General features: G+C 39.6%; 2 protein-coding genes and 1 long non-coding RNA gene across 3 annotated transcripts; 1 reads left to right on the top strand and 2 right to left on the bottom strand.

The window, feature by feature from the left end:
* Positions 1 to 709: 709 nt before the first annotated feature.
* Positions 710 to 4,973, bottom strand: LOC115752378 (caffeoylshikimate esterase). Its single transcript, XM_030690537.2, has 8 exons — positions 4,571 to 4,973; positions 4,403 to 4,432; positions 4,089 to 4,218; positions 3,807 to 3,953; positions 3,469 to 3,599; positions 2,441 to 2,578; positions 1,433 to 1,531; positions 710 to 1,337 (listed from the first exon to the last, which is right to left on the bottom strand). Exons 1-8 carry the CDS (start codon positions 4,871 to 4,873, stop codon positions 1,119 to 1,121), a joined length of 1,197 nt encoding a protein of 398 aa, XP_030546397.1. The 5' UTR covers positions 4,874 to 4,973; the 3' UTR covers positions 710 to 1,118.
* A 3,467-nt stretch (positions 4,974 to 8,440) lies between these two features.
* On the top strand, positions 8,441 to 9,441 carry LOC125315013. The gene is made up of 2 exons (XR_007198357.1): positions 8,441 to 8,634; positions 9,011 to 9,441. It is a non-coding gene; the product is annotated as an uncharacterized LOC125315013 (long non-coding RNA).
* Positions 9,442 to 10,471: 1,030 nt separating this feature from the next.
* Positions 10,472 to 11,248, bottom strand: LOC115754199. The gene is made up of 2 exons (XM_030693161.2): positions 10,760 to 11,248; positions 10,472 to 10,711 (listed from the first exon to the last, which is right to left on the bottom strand). Exons 1-2 carry the CDS (start codon positions 11,246 to 11,248, stop codon positions 10,472 to 10,474), a joined length of 729 nt encoding a protein of 242 aa, XP_030549021.2.
* Positions 11,249 to 22,487: the final 11,239 nt, after the last annotated feature.

Here is a 22,487-nt window from a genome sequence, read left to right on the forward strand (position 1 = left end):
AACTAAAATATATTACATGGATGAAATTGCAATTTGATACGACAAGATGAGCCGATTTTCAGCAAAAATGCTTTCCACTTGCCACTTAAGTGGATCCTAGAGATCAAAAAACAGTTTTAAGACCAAATCCTAGGCATGGAGAGCAATCGTACTCAAAGATTAACGGAAGTCCTATTTAATGAAGGGCCCGAACAAGAAAGGTTGAAACCTTGACAATCGCGCTGCGCGACTGAAAGGTCCTATTGATTTGTCACGCCAATTCCCCTAGGAAATACAATCCATGCACCCGACAGTTTTCAAACTTTCGTATTGCTCTTGTTGACGAGACGCATCGGACCCAGGGCATCCTAACACGAGACCGGAAAGAGCTTGCGTTGGCCACTTTCCTGATCCAAAACATGCTGCATTGTGCAGGAAGATAATGTCAAGTAAGCAACCACAACACATGCATTCAATCGATGGTTGCACTTTATCCGTGACTGTCAGATCAAGTCTTCGTGCCTGAGATGAACACAGATTGTGAAAAACATAGCACAGGAAACAAAACGACCGACCGCGATGTTAATGAAAGTATCAGTACCAGTGTCACTGGAGGACTCCCTCATCAGTTCCACTGCCCTCTTCGCAGGCATCTGAATAACCAAATGAACAAAGCTACAAACGCACGTTTGCCTCTATATTTTTGGTTTTCCTTTTTCAGGAGGAAAGAAAAGATTGATCACCGTTCTCACTTTACATAACTAATAAGCAAAAGTCACAAGAGAAATTTGTCGTCTGACAGTTGAGCTCACATACATCTTCCACCGCCAAAAGTAACAACTACAAACGACTAGGCAAAGAAAAGGTTATCGACTTCCTCGAAATGGCCCTCAAATTCAGAGGTGATTGCTGCAACAAACACTGAGAAAGTAAAGGGGTGAAAAAACGAATAAACTTCAACCCAATTAAGCAGAGGAGTCCATTATGAAGGCTAGGCAGGGGCACTGAACAGCAACATAGTCAGGAACAGGACCCCTTTCCTTAATTGTATCAGTGAATGAAGTTTGAGCTGCCCAAGGTGCAACTTAACAATGACAATCTCAAATGCATTTGCTTTCAAGGTCAAGAGAAGGGGTTTTCTACTTGAGGGAACACCGAGAATCCAGCCATGAAACAATATCATCTAGGGCCATAAATATCTTTTCATCAGATTCGCCTTCAAGAATGCAGTGATACCCTCCTTCATAAAGCTTTAAGGTTTTATCCTTGGTAGAGGCTTTTTCGTAGAGAAACTTACTAACTGAAGGATCTGTCAGCTTATCACCCGCTCCATGAAGAATCAGCAATGGAGATGAAACCTGAAGTACATATTGATTGACTTTAACTTTATTCTTACTTGCAAACACATGCGAATAGGCAAGCAATTGTGAAGCCACAACTGGAAAACACTAACCTTGTCTACTTGTGACTCAATATCATTAGTTGCCCTCAAAAGTTCTGAGGCAGTCTGCAGTCGTGTCTGGTCATTGTAGCAAATCACATTGTAGACAGCCTAAAACAAGACAAGGCAAATAGGATTATTGTTTGACACAAAAAAAAAAGAATTATTGAATTGCACAAATCTCATGAAGATCGAACTACCAATTCTTAATTAGCCTATTGGGATTTTCCATGAATGCAATGCCCAATCACAACCAATATAATAGGAACACCGGAAAATTATGATGCAGCGATCAAGTTCCATACTTTCTAGAACCTTCTTTCACTTTTCTTTAACAGTTACTTAAGGTTAAAAAAGACAATTGGCCTCAGCCCCCGGAACACATTCACAATTGCAGCCTTTTTATACTGTAACATCCTTGATCACCGTATTTAGGATATAAGCATGGTAAACAACTAGATAATAAGAGGACCAAAACCAGATTCTAATAATCTGAATAGTAATTAATCCCTTATAAATAGTGCTATTACACCCGGTAATCATCTCGAATTGGGAAAATATGCCAATAAAATTAGCCAAAAGGACATTGGTTCACACATTATGCAGCGATGTGCGAGAGTAACGCTTAAATCAGCAAAAAAGAAGTTGGAATTGACATATCATAGAATCTCCCGACTTCAGCAAAATTAAAGTGGGACTGCTCTTTTGTGAACATAAAAATTATTCAACATAGTTCACTTCTGAATAGGCCATGGCATATAAAACCATGTTCACTTTTGGATAGGCTATGGGCATTGGCATTGAGCAACTGATCCGTTTCAACAAATCTAGCCAAATTGCATTAGATGTTTCTTTTACCAGGTCATGAACCATGGCAGTCGATTATAAATCTACAGTGAACCCCAATGATTAGTCTGCGATGCTGACTAATAAGCTTTTGCACGACTAGGACAAGACAGCATGAACTTTCAGCCGCTCGCATAAAATCAAGCATAGGAGACCATAAAGTAGGAAACTAACCATTTTCCTTTTCTTCAAGTCTCTGAAAGCCACCTCAGCAAGATCCTTCTGTGGGAAGAGCTTTGCTTTTGGCAGAATGCTAGACATAAGGGTCAACACTTTTACAACTGCTTCAGGTGGTCTAACAGCATCTGAAATCTTGAAAGCAATTAGAGTCAGCAATCTATCAGTTCCCATTAGAACTTCGAAATGCGGTTTCTATTACTGTGGGTCAAGATTAACGTAGAAAAAGCTTCTTATAGGCACTTTATATGTGTCGAGATACATGTGCATAAGCACAGAGCATCGGTTCCAATAAGAACTTGAAGTGCAGTTTCACTCAGTATAAAGTACTTCAGATCAGACAGAACAGGGCACAAGAATAAGTTTTTCCTGCTATACAATATGCACACATGCATTCTTAGCGCACACATGCATTGGGGAGAGAGACAGAGAGAGGCCATCGGAAAAAATGACTTACAAAATGATGGTGCAATAGCAGTCAATCTAGCACTCTTGCGCATGGCAATCTTAGTGAAGATTTTGCCAGAGTAAGTTATATATGAGAAACATATGGCATATGGAATTAACAGGCATCTTTCATAAAACAGAGGAAATTTTCTGTTGATAAATATGGAATTTCCTTTACAATATTTACAGTTGTTATCACCCAGCATCTTATTACAAATTCAACAACCAGCAAAATACACAAGAAACTTGTTTTTTTCCTCAAATGTGGTCATAAACCTAATGATTTACAGTCATATATTCTGTCCAAGAAATCATGCGTCATTTGCGCAGCAATGATCATTTTCCCATCGGGAACTACTCATTCACAGTCTGACAGATCAGGTATTCCTTCTGACTAAGTTCTCAACTAACTAGAGCTACTTTGGAAACAAGAGCACAATTTAAAAATCTTCTCATCTCCACATGACTTTGCTTCATGTTGCACCTATAATTGTTTGAATGATGCACAGATAAAAGAAGGATCCCATGCAAAAAAACATGGCAAAAATGGTGACAGCCTTAGGTGATGGAGGACATACTTTACACATCGGGGCAACAAGCACGACTCCATCCCATGAATCAGGCTGTTTTAGATGAACCTTGAGAGTAACAGCTCCACCCATGGACTGTCCCAATATAAAGCAAGGCAATCCTCTCACTTCAGGTCTCTCTGCAATTCGTGCAATAAACTCGTGTAAGAAGTAGACAACCTATCAATAGTAGATCAATTCTGAGAAACTGATTTTTTTCTCTGTTGTGTGTGTGCACTCTCGGGCACTAGTGAGTTTTGTTTTCCCAGAGAGAAAAGGAGGTAGGGAGGATTACAGCAATTAAAATGATCTTGATTGTCTTCTGAGGCAAATCTTGCAGTTCACACCTTTGATTTTCGTGTATTGTTCAATGACATTGTCGACTAAATCATCGAAGTTTGAGATGTAACCATGCAATCCATCTGAAAGGCCAAAACCTGGGTGGTCCAAAGCATAAACAGCATATCCTTGAGAAGCAAAGTGCCTGGCGATACCTGAAATCTCATTGTCCCAACAGCACTGCAAATCCTTAATTTCTATTTGGATAACTGATGATGCCAAAACTCCACTATTATGGTGTTGCAACTAAAATTAACATCTCTAAATAAAGGAGGAGTAATTGAGCAGACCTTCAAAGAAGAAAGTGCAAGTATCACCATAGCCGTGGCAAAAACAAACTGCGCCTTTAATTCGAACACCTGCTTTAGGTAACCAGCTCTTACAGAAAATTTGGAGACCGTTTGAGTTTGTCTCATACCACTACATGAATAAACATTTGGGAATTTCAACGACATTGTGCGCCATTAACTAAAAAAACCAAAAACACACACGCATTGCTTTTCCAAATCTCTTACAAGACAACAAACACAGAAACTAATCAAACCCCAGCAAGAATGAATTAATAACAAAAAGGCACGCGCAGTTGCAGTGTCAACTTGGTTACCTCCTCTGTTCTGATCCCAGCAGGAGCCAGCTACACGCCAAGCCACACATAAACCCCAAAACCATCGAAAGATCAATGAAGAAAGAAACCCAATTAGTAAATTTGCATACTGGAAGAGAAATCTCAGATCATCGCCAAAACGACCATCACCAAGCTGAAACGACGGACCTTGAACAAGCAATGATCGAGCTGTCGCTGGACCTCGCTGAACGCGGCTCGGACCCTTCTCCTAGCAGGCGCGAAGTCCAGGCTCTGCGACGCGATCGCGTTCAGCTCGTCGCTGAGCCCATCAATCGGCGGCCTTTTCTTGGCGGCGACGGTCAACCGAGTCTTGAGCGACGGCGGCGATGTGGAGCTCAGGCCCGCTTTCGCCCGCACCCCTAGTCGGAAAAGAGTACTCCGAGGGTCGCTTTTCCGGCGAAACAGGGACAGCTCCGGCAACCGGAACCTGAGGGTCAGCGCAGGGTCCATGAGATTCCACGGGAGCTCTGGGAGTACGGCTTCCAAGAACAACCGAACAAATGTCGAAAACGAAAAAGTGAAATCTAATCGACATTATTTTGCATGCTTTTCACAAGGGCTGTCTGTCCGAGCATCACGTGCAAGTCCCGCTTAAAGGTCCCGATCGCGATCATTCGAGAGGTCTCATTGCAAATACAATCATCAAATAAATTTCGATCTTTATCGTGTGTTTTACATAAAATATTCATTAATTAAGAGATCATGTAATTAAAAATAATTGATAGTACCGTCATGCTAACGGCTCCCTAAGATTAGAATAGAAAATAAGTCACGACTCATTGTCGCCCTAACTATCAAATTAAATGTGGATGAACATGTTTATTGGAAAAAAAATTATATTGTTCCTTTCTCCTACAATTTCTCATAAATTTCATTAAGTAATTTGATTTGCTAAATAAAAAAATTTTACACCAAAAAATGATCAACTCTTTATAACCGACATGAAGTCGCCTTGGTCAAATAGAGTTTGGCGACGTCACTAATTACTTAAGGCGGTTATCGATGGTTATAGAAATAGTTCACAAATGACTATGAACGATAATTATCGAAGAGACACAAAGAAGATGTTGATTGAAGGCACATTATCGGCATCGGCAACGTAGCCATTGATAACAAGACAACATCAACATTAACAGGTAGACAAGGGGTAATCAACAAGACATGTCTATAAAAATGCAACAAGTTGGCCACCTAATTCTAGCTAAGTGTTTGGATATAGAGAAGAACATGAATTCTACGATACTGATTGACGATAAAGATACCAATCGATGGTTGATTCTAGTGGCACATCGGAGGTTATAACCGTTTACGAAAAGGGCAACATGCGCACATGGGCCGAGGCCCAACATCGTGGAAATGTAGTTATAACCGCCTTTGAAGTATTAATTGCTTGTTGAGCAGTTATGTTTAGTAGATCATAAAAGATGATGTGTAATGTTATTAAGGGACACATCATAAGAACAAATTCTCGATGCACTTCATCAATGTCAATGTCCTTAAAATGTTTGCCATTTAGAGTCCTTTACTTTTATTATATTGTCTATCTTCTTTGTCTCGCCGAATTCATGTCTACATCACAATTAAACCTATCTAACAACAAATTACAGGTCAACCTTTCGTGAAAGGTTTTGTACTATTTGGGTCAGCCCCACTTTCTAGTGAAACAAACAACAGTAGATCCTCCAATAATATTAGCCTTAGATTTTAAGAGTTTAAAAAAGAAGGCACGTTATCTGTTCATCTAAAACTTGCTTTAAAAGGGTCGATGGGTAGTTCGACATGGCAAGGGGTCAATGAGAGATTGACAATTTGACATCACTGCAGGAGTTTGCCACTCCTCTCATGGGAGTAACAAGTTTTTTCAGAGCACTAGACGTAAAATTGTCTGGAGATTTGGACTACTTGAGGTACCCAAGATTGGTTTGGACACCACCTTACTTTTAATTAACAATAGGGGTAAAGACACTGCAATTAGTTCAACTATTTTTTTGCGTGTGCAAATCGAGTCCATAAAATATATATATAAAATTCGTGTTAGTCCTATTAAAATAAAAACGCAAATATTGATGTGGACTAGCACGTAAGTATCATGTCAACACTAACTAGATGAATTGATACTTGTATGTACTTTTCAAGTGCTAGTTAGATAAAATATTGAATATACAAAATAACAAACTCTAATGCTAGGTTTGATTGCCCAGATTTGTAGTCAGAATAAGAATGAATTAAATAAGATAATGAATCCAAGAATTTTGTCATATTCTATCCATTGTTTGGTGAACTACGAATTTAAAGGCGGATAAGTAGAGGCAAGGCACGATTGAGATCGATTATGATTTGCTGAAAGATCATAATACTTTAAAAATTATTCAGTGAATAAGATAAAGTTTTTTATGTGTTTGAGGTCATATAGCTAGAACAGTTCGCAAAGATGAAATCCTACCATCGTTCCATCCAGCCTGCCATGTAATCCTCCTGCCAAGTTGCCTCTTGACTAAATTTTGTCAATAAGTTGATAGTTCGAAGGCAGACATTTCTTGAAATAACAATTGGCACCCCCTAAAGATGAGATACCTCTCCCAAACCTATCTCTTCCTTGACAAGATCTCATTTGGAAAACCGTCCACAGTGTCATTGACCGTACATGATGAAGGTCTATTATCATCGAAAACGACAAGATGATAAAACTATTTTGCGCTCATGTGTGTTCAGCTTTTCATGCAATATGAGTTAATCTTTTAGCATAGCCAAAGATTAAAACCTTTTCGATGCCTTACGCATTGACTTCACTACGTTAGATTCCACAGTGCTTAAAATGAAAGATAAGCTGCTCCATTTAGAGAGAGAGAGAGAGAGAGAGAGAGAGAGGAGCTAGGAAACAAAAGAGGTGAGGCGAGCAAAATTAAGTTTTTTTTAATAGTAGCTAAAAAACGATTTCAAAACTGTTTCGATTTCTGGGTGGGTTTTCATTGGAAATTGGGAATCGAACCTCTTCTAATTAGTTCCCACAAATTAGAACTCATTCCCGGATCCGTTTGAATAGGAATCGGCTCTCGGACCTGTTCTTCGGGTGGTCTAGTCCGAATTTCGAGTAAACTAGGTTTGGTTGCATATCTCTAGTAATGCCTCCTCCTTTTGTTAATTTTGCTCCTAAATATATCTTTAAAAAATAAGTAAGAAAGCAGGACTTGAACTCCCGTCGTCACGACATTAGCAACTCGTGATCTAGTGGCTAAACCAGTTGAACAATTAACTGGGGCCCTTATATGTACTCTAGTTACGACTTGAAAACACTGCTTACTGTGGTGTGGGCTTGAAAACACAACCATCAATCCTCTTGTAATAGTGGCCTGTTATGCTCCAAAGGCTATAGAAGAGCCATTACCTATGTTGGGTTTTATGGAATTTATTGTGGTCCGCCCATGTAGGCAATCACACCCCTCACCCATAATTGATAAACTATCAAGGCAGCTTTCAATATTTCGAAATGTCTTTTGTAGCAAGTCAGGTTTCTCACTTGGAATCACGTCTTTTGTAGCATGTCAGTTTCCTCTGTTCTCAATCCGACATTTTTGGCTATTATGAGAACGCAGAGAGAGAATGATCAACATTTTCTCTCAGCTCTCCAACGCTTGATCGAAGCAAGGGACCTCTCAAGATTGCAAGAGTGACATCTAATCTGTGGCTATTACGATATGTCCTGTGATGTATTCGTTAATGATCGGTAATTCAAGTCTGTTTTTGGGCATGTTTTCCGCACGTTCTTTGTTTATAAATAGGAAATCTGTTTTTCTTCATTGGTATCGGAGCCTGCTATACATGATGCAAAGAAACATTCTTGGTTGATGATGCAGCCCTGAATTTACCTTGTTAAAGTGCAAGACAGGACCTGGCATATGTCTTCATGTATAGGAAGCTAGTTTTGATACTCCTATAAACAGTATAGTTGTATGTGTCCTTTTTTTAGGGTCGAAATGTGTCCTTTATGAGGTTAACCATTGACAGCCTCTGCTTGATCGTTCAGTATTCTTCTTTATAAGATGAAGGGTGCGTATTAATTCAGACATGGTACATGTCATGCAGATAAGAAAGGAACACACCTCGATGTTATGGACAAAACGTTATTTATGTGGGCTTTCTTCTTTTTGAGGATCTAACTAGCACTCGTTCAGATTCAAATAGAAAATTCAAGGGCAATCAGACTGTAGAAGGTGCTTTCACTTATCCAATGCTTGCTTACCTCCATCATGCACTTGTTGATCACATTTAGAAAGGATTAACAGGATCTGTGTATTGTCCACTAGAAGTTAGAAAATTCGATGGTTTAGTTTAAAGCCTGGATGCTTATGCTGATAGTTCCATTGCATTTTGTTTTCTTCATTTTTGGTTTTGGTGATAATCTTTTCTGTTAGTATATAATTTTCTTTTAATCACACGACACTTTTGAATTGAGTTAAATTATAAATTGCTAGTCCACTGTATTCAATGTGAAAAAAGTTGGAGAAAGGCAAAAGAATCTGACTTATTGGATTGGTTAGTGCCCTTTTGTCTAATGGGGTGCTGTGTGACTGATCAAAAACTCACTAGATTGCTACGGAGGTGGAAAAGGAGTTTGTAGTTGAGGAGGAGAGTTCGAGTTGGCCATTGGATGTTCAATGCGGATGTAGGCCGGAGAATTAGGGCTTCGGAGTATTTCGAGCAGCACCCCATCAAGAATGTGGTTGGAGAAGATGGTTTTTAGATTGACTGGGAAGGGAAGGTGGAGGACAGTTGGGTCAAGGAGATCAATTGTGTGGAGTAGGAGAGTTTCGCTTGCCGTCTGAGCCCGTTGATTGTTCTCGTTTCCGAAAGATACAACAGGTCTGATCATCGAAATCCCCCCATTTCGGACAAGTTGCTGGTTTCCTGTGGCATTAGTATGAGTAGGTTTTGTTGTTTTATGCAGGAAAAACAATGTATATTAATAACAATATTAGGAGATGGCAAAGAGCTTTTGAGCAATCCAAATGAAAATGAAAGATGAGAACTCTGATTCACTTGTTCATGTGATTATTTCTTAGCTGTGGTATCTTTACTGTGGGCTACCTGTTCTTGGTTGTAGTCCATAATCTGGTCTGCATTTTCGCTTACCGGAGAATATCTTCTTCATATATGTCTTATCTTTGACTTTGAGCTACTGAGAAAATTGAGTGCTGTCTTTCTGTTGTTTTTGGGCTTTGCCTTTAAAGAAATCCGAGTTTTCACACAGGACCTGGGCGTTTACCAATTGCTGGTGATCTTCAAAACTAAAATACGAAAATGATCTACGCTTCTCAAATTCCCACTCTTAGAGTATATGCTGACTCATTCACCCAAACTCTGCATGAGGGTGTATCTGACGTTTCAATAAGGTAAGGAGCAATATTGATGGAGAATGGAGATCAAGCTAGACGAGAGGATGAAGAAACCAGGGCTTTCTTTTTCATTCTTAATGTCTGCACTGATAGACTCTGGGCAGTGAGTTGTCTGAAGCACAAACCTTCAAAGAAGTTCTGCGTGTTTCTTCTAAAAGAGAAATTCTAAAGGTACCATTCATCAAGTAAGTGACAAATATTAATAGTTAAGGAAAATTTCAAGAGCTATGTCTGCTGGTTTATCTCCTTTTAATTTGTTATCGATTACTTTAGAGAATTGATCTGCTTATTTCGATATCATGATGGTAAGCTTTGGTCACTAGAACCATTAAGATTTGGCGGAGATATTACACGTACAAGAAAAGGTAAGGAAGGTTTGTTCAATCCCAAGATCATATAGGCGACATTACATACATGCGAATTGGACATGGCAGAGTTTGATTCCACGGTCGGCGAGCTACGAAATTGTCATTTGGATCACCAAAATAAATTCGGGCTCAAGCTATCCCAAATTCATTGAGTTGGCACGCCTAAGCCTGAACTTTCCAGTGATGATTTAAGCAATCTCATGGACAAACATAACAATGAAACTAATAAGAAAAAAACAGTAATCATTCTTCTTTCGATCAAGCAAAAATTAGAAACATTATCGTGCTTAGTACATCCTTATTTCCCCAACGCCGCTGTTCCACAACTTGGCCGGCAAAAGCAAACTCAAGGTGATGCTAGCTACAGCTCTAACCAGCGACCTGTTGCTGTCGGCTTCCCGCACATTCTTCATCTTGTCACTCCCAGGATCATAAAAAGTCCAGGAGCTCTCCGAGCGTCTGAGCGCCATCACTCGGCCAACAAGATCAAGACTATCACCTAAGCTCTTCCAGCGGTTGAGCGCGATCTTTCAGCCTCAACAGCCCAGAACATCAAGTCGGTAGCGGCCCCCCACCGGCAACGGCAGACGGACACTATACTGCTTCATCCACCGTTTGCTCTCCTCCATCACCCACACGTCTATACTCTCCTGGCGTGAGCAGTCGACGAGCCCCAGAACTCCCTGGAGGTCCACCAGGTGCGCGTTTTTTTGAAGCTCCGGGCACGGAGTCCACTCGAACTCCTCCTTCGTTACGTCGAAGGAAGAGATCCTGATGACTCCGCCTCTGCCCTCGGCTTTCCAGTGGATCGATCCGGCGGCGGACACGGGGTCTCTGAGGATGAGGCTGGAAGGGGCGCTTCCTATGTCCCTCCATGACCGCGAGCCCTGATCAAGGACCTCTGCCCAATGTGCCACAGCCCTAAGTCCGTGGGCAAAGCAGCTCACTCGCACGATCTTGTACCGGCTGGTGAGGCGGTCCACCCCGATTCCGATACTGTGCAGGTACAACCGCTTGGCGCTCGACTGCAGGCGCGACCGGTCGACGCTCGTCAGCGAGACCATTTCTCGCGTCAGAGGGTTGAAAAGATAGGTCACGCCAAGGTCCTCGAAGCAGAGCAAACCATGACACGAAGCTCGGGGTTTGTAGAGCCCCAACTTCAAGGCAAATTCGGGGATCAAAGTCCGTATGAACCCATCGTCCACCGCGAATTGGCTATCCACGAATTGGCGATCCACACGGCGTCTCAGCTCTGGGATGCAGCAAAATCCGGGTAGTTTTGTCGCCGCTTGTGGTTTGCATGGCGGCGAAGCGCAGGTGGTCGATGATGTCGAGCCATCGAGTGCAGACGAAGCTGAGCTTGAGGAGCGGTATAGTGGGTAGGCGAGAGAGGACGCTGCGGAGGAGGTCGAGAGGGAGTGAGCTCGTCCTCGGCATTGCAGACCGAGAAGAAGAGGAAGAAGAAGAAGGGCTATAGGTCGACATTGGCGAGAGCACAGAAGAAGATGTATTCTGGTTTGTTTCTATAATCGCTAATCTTTCACTTCCGCGATGTAGAAATTGACCCGAAGATGTATGTGTTCTCAGCCATACGATTTATCTACGAGTAAATGCCATGTCTTTATCTTAATTTCCATCTAACAAGAGAAATTGACTCGGAGATTTCGATGTTCTCGACCGGAGGAGTTATCCAAGTCTACGTTAGATTTATATTTTGATTTTCCTCTGCAACAAGAAATAAGAAAACATGAATAAATCTTTTTTTTACGAGCTACATGTTTGTTAAGAATTCGTCAATCTCAAACATCGATCACACAGTATAGAATCACCCGGTGCATTGAAAATTATCAAATCATCGTAACTAATTTCTTAACGGGTGCCCCTAAGACACTAACTAATATATTTAGAGTTTATAGATAAGAGAGAGTATCGACAAGTGTCTTTGTATTAAGGTATTGATTGAACGAAACACGAGAGACATAAGGTCAAAATTACCAAAAAAGTCATTAATCTATTATATTTTTGTCAATTCTATCATACATTTTTTTTTTGTATCAATTTAGTTCTAAACCTTTTGCATTTGAGCAAGTTCGGTTTTCTAGCCAACTTTGGTCTGCCGGTGTCGACGTGGGCGCCGACCGACGCCGACGTAGATAATTTTTAATAACATTTTTTGAATTACTTTTACTCTCTCTTTTTTCCTCTTTCCTTTTCTTTCTTTTTTCTTTTTGTTTTCTTCTTCTTCTTTCTCTGGTAGGCAAGGGTGAGGTTGGCCTGGCCCAAGTCAAGCCTAGCCTCGCCACCATAGCTGGGCGAGCTCGGGCATCCATGGTGGCCAAGCTCTCCCAATCATGGCAAGGTCGGCCTCGCCCGGACTTGGCAAGATTGAGCTTTGTTGTCACCGGGCGAGACCAAGCTCACCCAGCCATGGCGATGTGTAGATGCTGAGATTCTCCACCTTGACGAGCAACTTATGGATCAAAGACTTGGCTCCGACCTAGCGATAGATCCCCGAGACTCGTCGTCTACAATCCAACCTCAAAGCATCGCAAGATCGCTATCTAGATCAGCGCATCTTCTAGTCACATCAATGACCTTCATGTCGCCATGGATGTTGTCGGTCTCATGACAGATAAAAAAAACTATCACATAAGCATATTCCCAAATTTTAAAGAATCGGTCTACATAATCTTGACAGATATTCACATATCAAAATAGCAGTTGCTTATCTCTTGTCGGGAAACATAGAATGTGGTCCGCCCCCCTTATTTGACAGAGGTTTTTTTTTTTTTTTTAACACTAGGAATCAATTCTTTTTTTTCTTTTTTGTAATTGAGTCCTTAAAGTATATGTTATTTTATTGGAGTTAGTCCTTTCGCCAAAATAAAAATGAAAATGCTGACGTGGACAAGCAGGTAACCACCACATCAATATTAACCATTGAACAGTTGGGTGTTCTTTGATTGATTTGCGGTCTTTTATAAGGAATACACCTAGAGTATTTATAACCCATTTTCGACGGTTATACAGATAGTTACTCGGAAATTAAACATGCTCTAATTACCTCATATTATTTAGAAACACTTGTCTAAACAACAGTTGCATCGAGATCGTTGATTCCACTACTCTAACGGTTGCATCACGCACTCTTCCGCCCTGACGTTCACATGCTAGTGTCATTAACCTCATTGATTGGTGAACATTTTCATCGACAACCAATGATGTTTGTTGTCGATGACTTTATTGGAGAGTTGTCAATTCTCTTCAAGTTGTCGACTATTCTATTCATCAACGACTTCTGTTTCATCAAATCCTGCTTTCATCGACTAAGTTTATCACTCGTTGAAACTAACCAAGAGTTCTGGATCAATAAGGGAAAAAAAAAATAACCAAAAGTTAGGTCTTTTTCCATGCCAACGCAAATGCTTCTGATCAATGCCATCGAACCATAGTTCCCAACTCTGAAATGGCAGTGTGTGATGCATTCAGTGCTGCTATCACCCGCTGCTGCTGCAGCAGTCGGCCATTTGCAATGAAGATGATTTTCACTTGCTCAAAAAAATCCACACAAACACAAAAAGTTGAAACCCGACGCGATCGTTCTAAGACTCGTGCCCAGCCCATTTCTCTTTTCTAACTATGGAACTGGGTCCAAAATAATTAGTATGGGCCGATTGATGCAGTTCAAAGTTCCTCGTATTAGCCGGACATCATGGGCCGATGCATCTTAGGTTGGGCCGGAATCATGGGCTTCCTGTTCTCTTCTCTCGCCAAGGGTTCCAAAAGACCGGAACATGTGGCATTGCATTTCATTCTATCATTTATCCAAAACTTCTTCCTAAGTACGGTGGTTAGTCAAAGTTTAGTGGGGATAATGGGTTTATTGTCATTGACAATTAAGAGGAGTGGATTAATTTCATTTCATTCCAAACCATTCATCTCGTGCTCTCTTTCTTCAAATTTCCAGCCGCTAAGGGCTGTGGTAAAATAAAGGGCACAATGCTTTAATAATTGTTTTTCTAGTTATATATTGCATTTCGTCCAACTGGCCGAACGATATACAGATATAATTTTCATCGTTTCCTAACTTCCAAAGGCAGGATATGTAGACGGAAATGAAAGAAAAAACTTGGTTACATCGCCAAGGTTTCGAGATGCTGAATGAAGCCCGAGCTCCAGAGACTGTACAAGTTTTTCCTTCTCTCTCCAGCGGCAGAAGTTGATCTGCTTCGTCTAACTTTATGCTCAAGTCACTAAACTTAGCATACAATAATCAAGGTATTAATACATATGAAGGCACAAATTAATCATTCATTTGAGCAGCACTCTCTTACTCAAGCGGCACGCGCGTGCCGGGCTGCATTATCCAACTTGCCCAGTATTTTACAAAGAGACAGCATCATCTCCCGTCGTTAGCTCCTGTCGTACATGTGTATCCATGTATGAAGATTAGATTAAAGTTAAACAGATAGATTCGTGCATTGATAACTATTATTAGGGTTTGATCACTGTCGAGTACGAACAAGAGTTTTCTGATGAACGCTTTAGACGAAACCCACGTCGAGAGAGAGGACAAAAGACAGTTATTTTAAATCCAGAGTTTCTACCTCAGAAGGCTGTCGTGGGCTCTCCTCTGACAGGACCTAGGGATTTTTGTTCTCTCCATCTTAATTATTACTCAACCCGCTTTTGAATGACCATCGCAAGGGTTTGGACGTATTATGTTCGCAGCTTAATTTATTGGTTTCGGACCTGAAAAAAGGGAAAAAAGCTAATGATCTGGACCCTGGTACACTTCAGCATGATGATTACGCCGACCACATTGACCCTTGATGCATCGTCGAGTCGTAATGGTCCCAAGTTGGGGGCGGGGGGTGGTGGGTGTTTGTGATCTAAGCAACTTGCTAGCAAACCCCTCAGGTATAGATCAATTGCAATTTCAGCCCACATCTTTCGGTTTTCTGCAATTGTTCTCCTCGGCCGCCGAGGTTATTTACCAAACGGTACAGACAGGTACAAGTAATTAGAGCTGTAACTTTTTCAGTTATTATTCTGGGTCATTTATCAACGGACCAGAGCTTTTCTTAGATAATATGTTAACAATGTCCCGATCGCAAGTTAAATTCTTCCTAAAGTGCCAAATTACGATTTTTTGAAAGAGAGTATTTCTTTTTCTGCACTCTTGCACATATACTTAAGGTTCACATTAGACCTCGTTTGCATGGACATAAGGGTAGTCGATATGTACCTTCGATTTTAATTAGATACCCTTGTAAAAGTGAAGTTGAACTAGAAACATCTCGTCTACATCGACAATATTATAGATGCATGAAGGAATATGAGCAACAAAATCGAGGGAGATAATCACAAAATAATGATAAGAGTATAGGGAGTTGCAATCCAAGCACCTCATAATTGACAGGGTCTACTTAAAGGTATATAGTATTTTACATATTTGCTATTTCTTCAACGGCCCTTTTGTTCTGTTTATGAGCTCGAAGTAAAACTTAACTTCTATTCGTGCGTCTCCTTCAATATTAGCTCGCGCTGATCCAAACTCATCTATGAGTTGCATAATGGCTGAGTAGTTGGTGAGCATGGTAGTCAACTCATTTCACGTAGAGCAATCGATGTGGACTCTTGTCTCTAGCTTCATGGGAGTCCTTGCTTGAATTATATATTTAGACTGCTTGCCTAGTTGAGAAAAGGACATGTTGTACAATAATTTGGAGCCACCATATCTGTACCATAGTGTCTATAACACTTGGTTAAAGGTGGTCAGAGCGCAACTTCCACTATCAGAATGCTGGATACTGCAGGACTAAAGACCGAAGCTTTTCTTCATTTGACTCCTCTATCACGAATTTACCAATATTTAAGGATAGCCATCGTTCATAAGGTGCTTATATCCTACATGACAATCCTAGCCCCGATGGGAAGCTTCACTCAATTCTTTGTGCTAGAACGACATTGCCTACCCATATTGCAACTCGTCCGTGTCAGCACAGGTCTAAAAAGGGCCATGTCGGTTTAAAGTTACGCGAGACTTATTTATCATAGCAACAACTGAAACTGAATAATGTGAGATCAAAGGCCTAGCAATCGACGCCCGACATCTCCATCCTAGCGTTGATAACATCGCTTGAGCGTAGCCTCCCTGAGCCCATTACCGAAACTATACTATATGCCTCGATCTCGGGCCACCACAAACAGCTTAAACAAGGAGACGTGAGATCAAAGACATACCAATCAATAAGACCATGCAGATGTGGCCAAACCAACTAAAATAGCTAGATCATCGTGGCCAAATGAGACGCACTTAGACTAAGCTATATATTATATGATTTAGGAATCAATCGATTCTTAACTTAAGTCAGCCCCCGTACGCGTTCCTTTTCTCTTCAAACCTCGTCAAAATTTAGCTGGTGAACGTACCTTTCACCACGCTCTACAAGAACGTGATTAGTTCATGAATGCGAACGGGTAACCGTCGACTTCCAATAGCCAGCGTCCAAAACGAAAGTGGTTCACGTTTTTATCTAGAAACAGTAGGTAGTAAAAGCAAATTCCATGTGAAGTCGTGGCTCATAAGGTCCAAAAGGACTCCAATCGGCGGGTTAACTTTCTGGTGTTCGCGTGGGGCTCGCGTCGATTCGTCTCAGTCAACCTTACAATGTAAATGCACGACCAACTTTAAAGTCCCACGACCGAAACCTAAACCCAAAAATATTACATTTTAGTCATGTTTGTCACGCTATTGGCACGGTCTAAAGAGCCACTATAACCGGTAAAGTGATCATCATCCGTCTATTTCAAAATGTGTGTTGCAATTTTTCCTCGCGAGACATTTCCTTCCCGTCACTATCCTAAGTAGAGATAAGCATGAGATTCACTTTTTGAGGTACCAGCAGCATTCCTATACTTAGTTTGAAAAATCAGTTCTAATCTCTAACTTGACATAATTTCACCAATCTAAGTGGTCCGTTATTACACCGATAGCCATTTACTGTGTTCGTTTTTCGTTTTTCGCTGAGTTAATTTGATTTCAGATATCAATAGGTATTGCATTATGTACTTGCGTAGGCATATTTAATTGTCCTATGTGTGTTTGTCAATTAGCACTAGTCACAAACACTAGTGCTCAAAAGAAACGGATTTGTTTCCATTGTGGTAGGTTTTGCGAAAGAGTTGGCATGTATTAAAAAAGTGTCGATAAGGAAAAGTTATGGGATAAGTGCATTGGACTTGATTTACCAACACTTTTCTTACCAATGTATCGAGAAACTTTCTTTATAACACTACCAATTTTTCGGGAAAATTATCTTAAATCTCTTAAAGTTAATGCCACTTTGGCCAATTCAGTCATTAACTTTTCAATTACGCCACTCGAGTATAAAACATTTAAAAAAAATCAATTGAGTCTATCCGACAAATTTTAGCTAGAAATTGCTGACTTGGACACTAGTGGTGCCATATAGGATAGCCCGCGCCGACATTGACATTTTTTCATAAATTTTTTACAACTTTCTTATATTTTATTTTTCTTTCTATTAACTCCAAGTGGTCCTCACCAGACATGGCAGGAAAAAAATGAAAAGAAAAGAAAAAGTTTTAAAAAAAACTTTGAAAATTTTTCAAAGAACTTATAAAAATTGTCTACCTCAATGCTAGTCATGTCACGTAGGATGTCCGGCATTTATATCAGCTATTTTTAGCTAAAATTGATCGAATGTACTCATTTGAAAAGGTGTCAAAAAGTTTATGGCCCTATTTTGTTCAACATTTGGCCAAAGGACTTTGAGAAAATGCAAATACCTTTGGGTGAAAGGCTTTTTTCATAATGCAATTAGTATTTGATAAAATGTATTTTAAAAACACATTTGAAAAACAACTTTGACGTAAATGTTGTTTGGTGAAAAATGAACTTTGTAAAGTTTTTACTTTTTGAAAAAAAAAGCGGCAGTCGGGGGGCGCGGTGACTGCGGGTAAGCGAAGGTGATAAAATTAAAATAAAAAAAATTTAGTTGTATTTCGCAAAATCCTTTAGCTCAAAGTACCTCGAGGTACTTTTGGGTAAAGGACTTTGGAGAGCATTTGAGATGCAATTGCATCTCCCCAAAGTGAGCCAAAAAATGAACCAAACACCATTTGTATTTAGCCAATGGATTTTAGAGTCTCAATGCTCATTTTTAATGCTAAACCAAACGGGGCCTATGACTCAATTGACAAAACTGAAAGATTTAGGAATAAATTGGCCAAAATGCAGTAGGTTGAGGACTTTTTGGATAAAGTGCAATAGATTTATGACTTTTTGGACAATTTTTTTCCCAACACTTCCTACATTTGCACTTGCTCCTTTCGTTTGAAGGTTCACTCCTACCTTCAATCGGACAAGACTAGCAATAGTCCTTACTTTCTAACTTGAATCACTAACTACAGCTATTCCGTTCAATTCCTTCCTCCCTTCACTCATGCTAAGTAGAAGAAGTAGAATTATTGGCTTTTTTTGACATCTCGATTTGACAATACTGTGAATAGATAGTTTGAGCTTGAATAATGATGGGTTGAGGATACCCCTTAATGACTTGCCTTAGAACATAGGATTGAGCACCTTCGGACAAGTCCTAAAGAAGAAGATAACAAGTGAATAACGAGGAAAACAACCACTATACTTTCGTTCGGGGATTCTAGCAACCTTTATTTGGTGACTTAATAACTTTATTCCCAATTAAGTGACCTAGCAAAAAGTCGGTAAATTAAAATCTATCAAATAATCGTTGGTAATTAACTCAAATGGTACTTGGAAATCTAGAAAAAAGAAAATGTGATAAATCGCTTAATTTGGAGTTATTTATATTACAAAAGAATTGACAAATTTATGGCGTCGCTAAGAAAGGTAAATGAAAAGTGGTAATTAAAATAAAAATAAATTTGGGCAAGAAACTCAAATGAGAGTTGATAACCCAAAACTAATTGAATTAATCATAACAAAGTTGATAAGTTATTCTAATTAAGGTTGGTAATTCTAAAACAAAAATTGGTAAATCCAATGCGTGGATAAAAAATACAAATAAAAGTTTGTAAACAATAAAAAAAAAGTTGACAAATATACATAAAACAAATCAAATCAATACAGGTAAGTAACTCAAACAAGAGTGGGAAACCCAATATTTTGTGGTAATTTAATGCGAGAAACGTTGGTGAGCCACGTTAACTTTAGTTGATAATCTCTAAAAAAAATAGTAAATGCAAGGGTCGCTAACAAGGGCAAACAAAAATTGGTAACTCAACAAAAGAATTAGTAAAAAAAATTGTAAAAGAAGTTGGTGAGTAATCAAATGAGAGTTGAAAACTCAAAACTGGTTGGTAATTCGATACGATAAAACTTGTTGAATCACTCTAATTTAGCTTGGCAATTTCATATAAGAGTTAGTAAAATATGAAAGTGGGTAAATTATTATACAAATTGCTAATTTGCAAATTTAAGGAAAAAAATTGGTAATTACCTTTTTGCAGTTTACCAACAAGTTGCAAAAATGACAAGTGATTTTTTCCTTTCCAACTATGCCAATACTTATGCTTTTTTTGTTTCACAAAAAATTTAATGATTTGAATTTTTTTATAAAAAAACAAGTGATCGCTCATCTCACTTACCAAAATAAATGAACGAAATTTTTTTCCATCATAATAAAAATATCTAGACATAAATTGATGTCGATAGTAAAGTTACTTTTTATTGGCTAATTTTCTCAAGCGATGTGACCGATCATTTTTACGAAGATATTTTTCAAATCGATAATTTTCCATGAAACAAATGGGGGCTTAATTAAATTTACAAATGTGGACAAAAGGAATCCGTATTCTTGAGCTTTCAATGACAGAATTCTGTCACAAATGTAGCACTCCTACTTTTGCTACTCAATCAGTCAATCGTCCGTTCTAAACCCGCTTACTATAAGCTCGAAACCCGAAATTCAACATTTCATAGCGATGTGTCGCGAGCTGAACCAAAGACTGCAAAGTGCCAAGGGTTGTAAAAAGACGAGAGCTAAAGGCCAAGAACGACTCCAACCACCATCTGATGGATTGTTCAGGACGACCCCTTCTTTCGGTTCGAAGTGAGCATTCCAAACTCCAGTAGTTCGCACGTAGTTGTTCCTCTTATACATCTCTGACTCTGAACGACGCTGCATGCATGGATATCATTTAACTATAGTAGGAAGCAGTTGATCTCTCCACATCTGCAGAAACTGCTGCTTTAGAAAGTTGCCAAATGTTAGAGTATGATATGATAAAGACTAGATCACATTTCGTGGGTCGCTTTTAAATATTGACTTCAATATAAAAAGTATAGGTTAGCACGTTATATTCTAAGCCTAGCGCTCCACATGCATCGAACGTAAACGGGTTTGAGGTGACTAGGAACGGAAGTTGCCAGAGACAAACTAAGGCAAAAGACAAAACCGAAGGAAAGGTTAATACCTTCGTAGCGACGTGTCATTAAAGAACTCGAATCATTCAGCATGTGTATATGACTGTATGTATGGATTGACTCTCTTCTCTGCAAGTTAGCCGCACATCTGTTGGTACGAGGTGGTTTCTAAGTTCTTGATATTGCCTAACTCCCTTAGAAGATTCCAAAACCTCTTTGTTTCTGAAGAAATTGACAATTAAAAGGCGTTTTTGTTTTTCTTGATTGGGGAAAACGGACCGTCATCGATGGCTCCTCTCCACGGAAAAAAAAAAAAAAAACAACGATGTTATCCTCTTTTAAATAGAAATATTAAACGAGCTTCACCTTTTCCTAATCAGAATAGCCGTCTAATTCAGATAACGCCTCATTGATTACGAGCATCCCATTACACCCTATCGCAAGATCTTAATTCCATGATTAATTAAAGCTTTATCTCCATATGTCAACGTTCATAAGATAAGCGAATTACATGTCAACTGAAAGTGATCGACACCCTCTTTGCATTTGCTACCATTCGTGTTCTTCTGTCTTGTTTTCTTTCGGAGAACTTTATAAAACTGAGGTTTATCGACCTTGTTGGATCGTAATAGTGTTTGTTTATGGACTCTTTGGACGTGTCAGTAATTGAGATTGGGACCATCACGCGGGCTTTTCCTACATATTTGAGAGTCTAAATCATTATGTCAACAACTTAAGTAAACTCCATCAACGTCAGCGGAAATAAATAAAGTTTGCAGAACCTAATCAGCAAATCAGCCATTTCGCATAATAAAATGGCGTTGATCATGAACCACGAAGACGATAATGACCCGTCAAGCTCCATGAACCAACTGCTTGGAACTCGAATGAGCCAGCGGATCAAGTTCTACCGAGGACGGATAATTGGCAAGTGGGGTTGCATGACTCACGATTGATAATCAATCGATCGAGTCCAACTTATGATACAATAAGATTAACCTAAAAACCGGGATTATACTATTCTCTTACTTAAAGCCATGTTTTGATCCCATGACGCTGAAGCACAACTTATGTTTATCTGTTTAGCTAGCTCTCGTTCTACAATATTCCATTAATTTCATCTTCACGTTAAAATATATTCCTCCACAAGATTTGAAGGCGGCATATAGTTCAAGTTATTGGAAGGTATACTCTCTAAATAGATCGACGCGCAAAATGCGTGCGGTTGTTGGAGGATGTATTTTTTGGATTTGGACGTCTCGTTATTCTTTGTAATTAGGTGCAACAAAGTTCATAAACATTTTACCAAAAGTGCAATTGAGTCTAAAAATTTATCCATAAAGTGCATTCGAGTATATTCGTCAGTGAAAGAAGATGACAAAGACGAGGAACATGATTAGAAAGAAAGCTTTTTCTATTCTGTTTTTTGAAGGTATCGTTTGTACAGTTGTATATAAATAATATTGACAAGACAAAAACAAAAAAGGAAAATAATTATACACAAAATCAATCAAGTGCATAATCCCCTAATATAATCTTCAATCAAGAAGATTGCAATCCGATCCTTAATTATTAGGATCTCCAACACTCCCCCTCAAGGCGACGGCCGATATATGTCTAGGACGCCGAGCTTGCTTAGGAGATATGAATGCTGCCTTCGACACAACGGTTTGGTAAAAATATATGCAGGTTGTTCCACAGTCCCAATCCCTCTAGTGACAAGGACGCCTTCTTGAATTTTGCCTCGAGTGAAATGACAATTAACTTCAATGTGCTTTGTTCTTTCATGAAAAACTGGGTTCGCTGCCAACTTGAGTGCCACATCATTATCGCAAAATAATTCGGTTGGGCTTTCCACATGTACCCCGAGG

Source organism: Rhodamnia argentea, chromosome 5, assembly GCF_020921035.1.
Source record: "Rhodamnia argentea isolate NSW1041297 chromosome 5, ASM2092103v1, whole genome shotgun sequence".
NCBI classification, from domain to species: domain Eukaryota; kingdom Viridiplantae; phylum Streptophyta; class Magnoliopsida; order Myrtales; family Myrtaceae; genus Rhodamnia; species Rhodamnia argentea.

Bases quoted from the DNA above. Each gene is read 5' to 3' on its own strand.
- LOC115752378 (XM_030690537.2), bottom strand. From the start codon at position 4,873: ATGGACCCTGCGCTGACCCTCAGGTTCCGGTTGCCGGAGCTGTCCCTG. The intron at 3,954-4,088 runs GTCTGCTCAATT...ATGAGATTTCAG, and splicing joins TTGCACTTTCTTCTTTGAAG to GTATCGCCAGGCACTTTGCT. The intron at 3,600-3,806 runs GTGTGAACTGCA...CACGAATTGCAG, and splicing joins ACAATACACGAAAATCAAAG to AGAGACCTGAAGTGAGAGGA.
- LOC115754199 (XM_030693161.2), bottom strand. From the start codon at position 11,248: ATGGTCTCGCTGACGAGCGTCGACCGGTCGCGCCTGCAGTCGAGCGCC. The intron at 10,712-10,759 runs GTGGGGGGCCGC...TGAGGCTGAAAG, and splicing joins GTGTCCGTCTGCCGTTGCCG to ATCGCGCTCAACCGCTGGAA.